The sequence below is a fragment of the Bos indicus x Bos taurus genome, chromosome 6 (assembly GCF_003369695.1).
Source record: "Bos indicus x Bos taurus breed Angus x Brahman F1 hybrid chromosome 6, Bos_hybrid_MaternalHap_v2.0, whole genome shotgun sequence".
Classification (NCBI taxonomy): domain Eukaryota; kingdom Metazoa; phylum Chordata; class Mammalia; order Artiodactyla; family Bovidae; genus Bos; species Bos indicus x Bos taurus.
The window spans coordinates 59,181,920-59,189,410 of record NC_040081.1 but is presented as its reverse complement, the minus strand read 5'-3'; the positions used below and the strand labels follow the sequence as shown (position 1 = coordinate 59,189,410).

Below are 7,491 nucleotides of genomic sequence, written 5' to 3'. Positions count from 1 at the left end.
AAACAATAATGAGCAGCACACGTTGTGCCATGTTGCAAAACTTTTCCTCAGGTTGCAGATCTGTCCCTAGGGAGGAAATCAGTTTATTATCACCGAGTAATTAACCATTTTTCAACCATTTCCATCCACGTCGTTCAGGATGAATCCCAAAAGTCATGAACTCATCTCCGCGGCAAACGGTAATAAACTCCGTTCATCCAACTTGGCCCCAAAAGGCCGTGGGCGCCCGGTCGCTTCCCGCCAGCCAGGCTCCTCCTCTGCTCGCCGTTTGGGTCCGGTCCTCCCGAAGGCGCTCGGTGCGGCAGGTCTTGGCGCCAACCGGGTGGCGGCGCTGTTTGCCCCGCGCGCCGCCGCTTGAGGCCCGAGGGAGGCGGAGGCAAGGCCGGCGGAGGAAGGGGCGGGAGTGAGGCGCGCTCCCTGCTCTCGCGTGCTCTCGCACCGCTCGCGTGACCCGTCGGTGTGTGCGAGAGGCGCCGGCTGCCGGGAGCACGGACGGCCGCGCGCGCGCCGCTGCTAGGGGCGTCCGGGTCCGGGTCGGAGGACCCGGCCGGCGCGAGGTGCTGGCGGGCGGGCAGCCGGGGTCCGGGGCGGACACACGCGCACACGCTCCCGGAGGAGCCTTCTCCGAGGCTGCTCTTCCTCTGGCAGACGGAGAGCGGCAGTGTCTCCCCGCCCAGCTCTCACTCGCCCCGCGTCTCCCCCCGCGGCGACTGCTCCTCCTCGGCACCGCCAGCCCCAGCGCCGCTCCGGGGCGGGCGGCGGCGGCGGCGGGACCCGCGGAGCCGCTTTGTGTGCAGCCCGGAGAGGGGCGGCGGCGCAACCACCTGACAGAGGCCCGGGCGCTCGATGCACCTTCCGCCCGCATGAGGAGGAGGTAAAGGCGGCGGCGGCTCGGCTCCCGCCCTCGGCTGGGGAGGGAGGGGACGGAAGGGGAGACCGGAGAGGGGGGGCGCAGGACTGAGGCCCGGCGGGGCTGCCTGGAGGTGCTGATAAGGCCTCGGCGGCACCGGACTGCGCCGAGTGGCCGGGGGCGAGAGAATCCTCCGGGGTCCCTGAGCCGAAGTTGAAGGAACAAAATGTGAAGTGCGGAGCCGCGTCAGCCGCTTCCTGGCTTGGGGTTCGGGGTGGAGGGCAGCTTGTTTTCCCCTCCCGCGGGGGTGAGGGACCGAGACACGGGAGGGGCGGGAGTGTGGCGAGGACACCCAGGGTCCCGAAGCTTTGCCCGGCAAGGGCGTAGGTTCCCAGGAGCCGCCGTTGCGTGTAGGTCCCGTTGGGTCCCTAGTTTTGCGGCCTAAGCCGAGCCCTATAGGCCTCGCGTCTCCTTTCCCGGAGGGGACCGGCCGGGTGGGGATTCAAGGCTTCTCTCTGACCGAGCCGGGGCCTTAGGGGCCTCGCTGGGCTCTCAAAGCCTCCAAACTTCGGACCTCGGTGATTGGGGGTGGGATTTCATTGTGAAAGGAGGAATGGGAAACTCCTGGCTCTGCTCGGCGCTTCCCGCGGCCGCCGGTGCCGGGGAGCCCGGAGGGCCCCGGGTTGGCGGGGCCCGCGTGGGTGGGGGCGGCAAGGCGGCCACCAGGGTCTAAGCCCCGGGAACGAGCGGGTAGGGGGGCAGCCGCCGAGCCCCCGGCCTCCCTGGAGAAAGGATCCTTTGCAGATTAGGATTTTTGAAATGAAAAAAGAGGTTACAAAGTCGCCCCTTTCCCGCTGAACTTTTGTTTTCTGACCGATAGAGGCCGGTAGAGGACTGTGAAGGAAAAGTTGTCCCCCAGGATGGACTTCACCGCGCAGCCCAAGCCTGCCACTGCCCTCTGTGGCGTCGTGAGTGCCGACGGGAAGATCGCTTACCCTCCGGGGGTAAAGGAGATCACCGACAAGATCACCACGGACGAAATGATCAAACGACTGAAGGTAAGTTTCTCTGGACAGAATGTTCACACTTCAGACGTTTGTGGTCGGAGGTGCTCTGTCTTGGGGTATTACTGCTCTGCTGGGTCTGGCCTTAAGTTTCACCTACCAGGGTTTTGTTTTGTTTTGTTTTTAAGATATTTTACGTCTTTTCTTTTACGTCCTCTGAAAGGTATTGTTCTGTCTTGGCTGTATCTTTGAATAGTATCTCTGTTAAGGACATAATCATTATGGGAAATTAAAAGGGTTATGTATGTGATATTTTTTAATTTTACTGTTTTTTTCTCTAAGTATAAAAACTCGAGTATTTTTTAAGTTTTTTTGTCTAGAATATTTTTGAGAATACTATTCAAAGTAGCTTGCAGCTTTAAAGGTAGGCAATAATTTGCCTAGGAAGGTTTTCATCAGCTTCTAGGAGACTGATATAAGTGCAAAATGCATTTTAAAAATTATCACAATTTTCTAATATCCAAAAACTTAAATATGTAAGTAGTATGATTAAACTTTAACAGAAAGTACTAACTTTTCAAAAAGGCTTGAAGTAGAGTGATGGCTTATTTCCACATGTTCAAAGGGGTTTTAGGGACAGTGATTATGGCTTATTTTATAAGGCGTCAGCTTATTTTTAAACATGGTGGTCCTAACGTGAAGGTTGTAAGTTTCAACCTTTAGGTAAGTTAATTTTTTGTTTTCTGTTGCATGCTTATAGATTGTGGCCACAGCCTTACAGAGTAAGTGTTACTCTTATTAAGGGATCAGCTTGATGCAGTAATTCTCAACCATGGCATCTTTGACCCCTAAGGAACATTTGGCAGTGCTGAAGACATTTTTTTTTGGTCACCGTTGGGGGCTGGATTGAAATAGGAGAAGACTGGAGACGGGGAGTCCAGCTAGGAGACTGTTAAACTGTAGTCTAGGTCAAAGATGTTGAAATCATGAAGTGGGGCTATGATAGTGGGAATAGAGAGATAGGGAACAATCCAAGAGACATTTCAGAGTTCTACTGATCAGTTGGGAGTGTGTGGAAGGTGAGGAAAGCAACAATATTGGCACCTTGCCAGTCTTCCCCTTGGGCAACTTGTTGAAATGTATTTTAGAAAATAATCTTGCCCCTTTGCTGTTAGAACTTAGTATAGTGCCTGGTAAATGTTTACAGTGTTGTGAGTGATTAATATTTAAAAGTGTTCCTGTAGTTCGTTTTCAAAAATCTAGTTGGATCCTACAATTTGCTGCCCATTTGAAAAGAATAGGACACAATACCTTATATCAAAATAAATCTTGATACTAAAGATTGTATATGAAGTGGGGGTGCTTAATTGATGCTTCTTAAGGTTGTACTATTATTGTTTTAAATTTTTGAGATGCTGAAATATGAATTATGAAATACAGATTAAGTAAAATCGTAGATCTTTCTATTATTTTCATATTAAGAATATGGAAACCTTGAATTCTGGTGATGGATAATCTGGTTTTTAAAAAGTTATGATTGTATATACATCTTCTGTTTGAAAGTAGATTAAATGTCAGAAGTATTTTTTAACTAAATTGACAGTCTAGAATGAGCATATGGTTAGAATATTCATTTGTTATCAGGTCTTTTGGAAGTTAAATTTGATATACATATTAATCAATTTGAATGTCCTATTGCTAAAATGCTGTTTTTTCAAGAATTCTTATAATTTTGTCTTCCTCCTGCCTTTGTAAGGCGATTTTGACTTTGTACTTTTTAGGAAGGAGCTATGCTCACCACTGTACCACCAATGCACGCTGTACTTTTTAGGGATCCATGTTTAGTAAAAGTATTACTGTCTTACTAGTATAGATTTTAAATAATATCTAACTATATTTTTGATAATTTTTGTGTTATTTGTGGGTAACTTGTATAAATTCAGTAGTTTATTATAGCAACAGTGTTAAATATTGTGAGGAAGAGGGCTTAAAGTCTAGTAAAACCCTGGTCAGTAGAATTCAGAGGTGTTTAGTCCATTTTCTTCATTTTTTGAGAATGGAACAAGCATTTAACATTTAGAAGGATTCTAAAAGAAATTCCAGAACTCCTTTTATTTCACAAATAATAAAAGTTAGACCCAAAGTGGCCAAATAACATTTACCAAGATCAGTCATGGGACTGGTTAGTGGCAGAGCCAGGGCAATAGCATCATGTAACTTTTTATTCTTACGGCTGCTTTCTTGTAAGGAATCTAAAGGAAGTTGATCAAGGAAGCTGTGATTTTTATCATGCAGTGGAAAACAGTAAAATGAAAAGGGGAAGGGAATCATTGAGAGTTAACTTGGTCTTTTGCCGGGAAATATGGGACAGCATTTTGTGTTCTTAACATTAGAGAGAAACTATTGTGATGCTTTCAAGGTTTCTTGAAAGTAATTCTTAGAGTATGTCTTTGAAAAAGCTAAGACATACTTTTGTATTTTATAAGTTTTCATGTCTATTTTCAAGGAACTACTCTTGTTTTTACATCTATTACACTACCATTCTGTCAATTCCTTAAACATGCCATGTTCATTTCTGCCTAGACAGATTTTAAATTATGTAACCCATATACGTACTCTTCCTCCCATTTCATTAAGGGAAATCTCTTAGATTTCCTGTTATATGCTCTTTTAATCCCTTCATGTCACTTGTTACAGATGTGATATTACATTTATGCTTGTGTTTATTTGGTTTGTGTCCTCAGCTTCTCTGTAAGCTTCATGAATACCACATCTGTTTGTTTACTTGTGTATCCTCCCAGTGCTTAGTTTGTATGTGTGTGTGCTCAGTCATGTCCAGCTCTTGGCGATGCCATGAATGTAACCTATCAGGCTCCTCTGGCCATGGAATTTCCCAGGCAGAAATACTGGAGTGGGTAGCCATTTCCTACTCCAGGGTATCTTCCTGACCCAGGGATTGAACCTGCATCCCCTGTGTGTCCTCTATGGCAGGTGGATTTTTTACCACTGCACCACCTGGGAACCCTACAGTTAGGTGCTCAACATATATTTGTTGAATGAATGAATAAATAATATGTATTAATATTGGTTTAGAGAAGTATTCTTATTTTTGAAAATGAAGGATGACTTGAAAATATTTTGAATTGCAACTAAGTACTTTATCTGAGATTGCATACTAGAGATGATAAAGTAGATATTTATAATTTTAGAACTAGAAGGTAGCTTATAAGTTATTTGGTTTTGTTCAAATTTTCCAAATAAAGAAACTGATTCTGAGAGGTTGTGACCAACCCTAGTAACATAAAGCTGAAAACTGTCATTAATGATTTTGTTATTTAGATCAGTTATAGAAATATTAAAAGCCATATAAAAGTTACCTGTTTGAAAGGATAGCAGACATTTTTTAATACCAGTGTTACATTAAGCGTCAAGATATGTAGTTCACAAATATCCTTCCTCCTGTTTAAGTAAGGATTCTGAAACGAATGTAGGAGTCCTGTCTTATAAGTTTTGTAACACATTCAAGATACACCTATAAACAGTATTGTACAAATTCCATTAAGTGCTTCTGCCCATGGGCTGTTATACAGTCTATCTCAGGTCACGTATTACAAGGCTATATGCTACATATTATTTTTTCTTCTGTTCCTGCTATTTTCTGAGTGGGAGGCCCTAAAAGCCTTGGTTTTTAAAGGAAGGTAGGTATTAGGATGAAGTTTGTTACTTATATCCATTTCTATTACCTGCTTTCAGAGTTCAGTGCCCCAGACAGGTCTCTAGCTACAACTCCATACCCCAAATACTTACTACCTTGATGCTAAGAATTAGGAAAGATTAAATAATAGAGTTTTATTATTCTGAAAATGTCCCCCATTTTTCTCCCACTAGGTGTTACTTCCGTGTTTTCTTTGTATTTTTCTATAATCTTTCTCTTTGTGTCTGTCATTCTCCCTCTTCCCCATGCTCTCACTTCTGCTTTCTGTAGTCTGGCCTGTGGGATACTTTAATATGAGTTAAGATATGGTAGGCTTGATTTAGGTGGAACACTCCCTTTTCTCATAAGAACCTAGGTTGGAAGAGGGGAAGAATAGATGGCAGGAAGACCATGAATTCTTTCCTTTTCCTTCACCTCAGGTGGACCTCAGAAATACTTGATTGGGTTATAATCATTTTCACTTGCATAAGTGATTTTTTAATTATTCCTACTTGCCACGTGGTATGCTAATTTTATAGGTAGTGTATAATTTCAAGTCTGGATTTCGTCTGTATATTTTATTTTAATAAATGTATTGCAGAAGATTGTGCTAAGAAAATAAGAAATGGAGAGGCAAGATTTCTTAAAATGAAGTCCTAATATCTGGCCAGTATACATTTGTGAAGTAATGCTTCATGCAGTACAGCTTTTATTTTAAATTTCCATTTGCATAGAGGAACTGTTCTAGTTATCAGCTGGTGTGTAACAAGCTACCCCTAAACCTAATAGTTTAAAACAGGAACTTGTAAAAACCTTATTGTGGTAAATAAAATACATATAAAATTTGCTATTTTAATCATCTTTAAGTGTATAGTTCAGTGCCATAGTTCCAAAGTGCAGTGCAGAGTTCCAAAGAATAGCAAGGAGAGATGAGAAAGCCTTCCTCAGCGATCAATAACAAAGAAATAGAGGAAAACAATAGAATGGAAAAGACTAGAGATCTCTTCAAGAAAATTAGAGATACCAAGGGAACATTTCATGCAAAGATGGGCACAATAAAGGACAAAAATGTTATGGACCTAATAGAAGCAGAAGATATTAAGAAGAGGTGGCAAGAATACACAGAAGAACTATACAAAAAAGATCTTCATGTCCCAGATAAGATGATGGTGTGATTGCCACCTAAAGCCAGACATCCTGCAGTGCTAAGTCAAGTGGGCCTTAGGAAGCATCACTACGAGCAAAGCTAGTGGAGGTAATGGATTTCAGTTGAGCTATTTCAAATCCTAAAAGATGATGCTGTGAAAATGCTGCACTCAATATGCCAACAAATTTGGAAAACTCAGCAGTGACCACGGGACTGGAAAAGGCCAGTTTTCATTCCAATCTCAAAGAAAGGCAATGCCAAAGAATGTTCAAACTGCTGCACAATTGCACTCATCTCACATGCTAGCAAAGTAATGCTCAGAATTCTCCAAGCAAGGCTTCAATAGTACGTGAACCGTGAACTTGCAGATATTCAAGCTGGATTTAGAAAAGGGAGAGGAAGCAGAGATCAAATTGCCAACATCCACTGGATCATCAAAAAAGAAAGAGAGTTCCAGAAAAACATCTGCTTTATTGACTACACCAAAGCCTTTGACTGTGTGGATCACAATAAAATGTAGAAAATTCTTCAAGAGATGGGAATACCAGACCGTCTCACCTGCCTCCTGAGAAAACTGTATGCAGATCAAGAAGCAACAGTTAGAACCAGACGTGGAACAACTGATTGGTTCCAAATCATGAAAGGAGTATGTCAAGGCTATGTATTGTCACCCTGCTTATTTAACTTATATGCAGAGTACATCATGTGAAATGATGGGCTGGATGAGGCAGAAGCTAGAATCAAGATTGCTGGGAGAAATATCAATAACCTCAGATATGCAGATGACACCACCTTT

At 43.5% G+C, this 7,491-nt stretch overlaps 1 protein-coding gene across 2 annotated transcripts in view; it reads left to right on the top strand.

The window, feature by feature from the left end:
* Positions 1-510: 510 nt before the first annotated feature.
* The window catches only part of PDS5A (PDS5 cohesin associated factor A), a 134,079-nt gene continuing 127,098 nt past the window's right edge, over positions 511-7,491 (top strand). Inside the window, exons 1-2 of one of the 2 annotated variants that reach the window (XM_027544309.1) lie at positions 511-874; positions 1,731-1,908. In XM_027544309.1, coding sequence (XP_027400110.1) covers positions 1,771-1,908 — 138 coding nt within the window. In that variant the 5' untranslated portion in view covers positions 511-874; positions 1,731-1,770. Of the gene's footprint in view, positions 875-990; positions 1,084-1,730; positions 1,909-7,491 lie in introns of those variants that run through there. The other variant, XM_027544310.1, reaches the window with a different exon arrangement.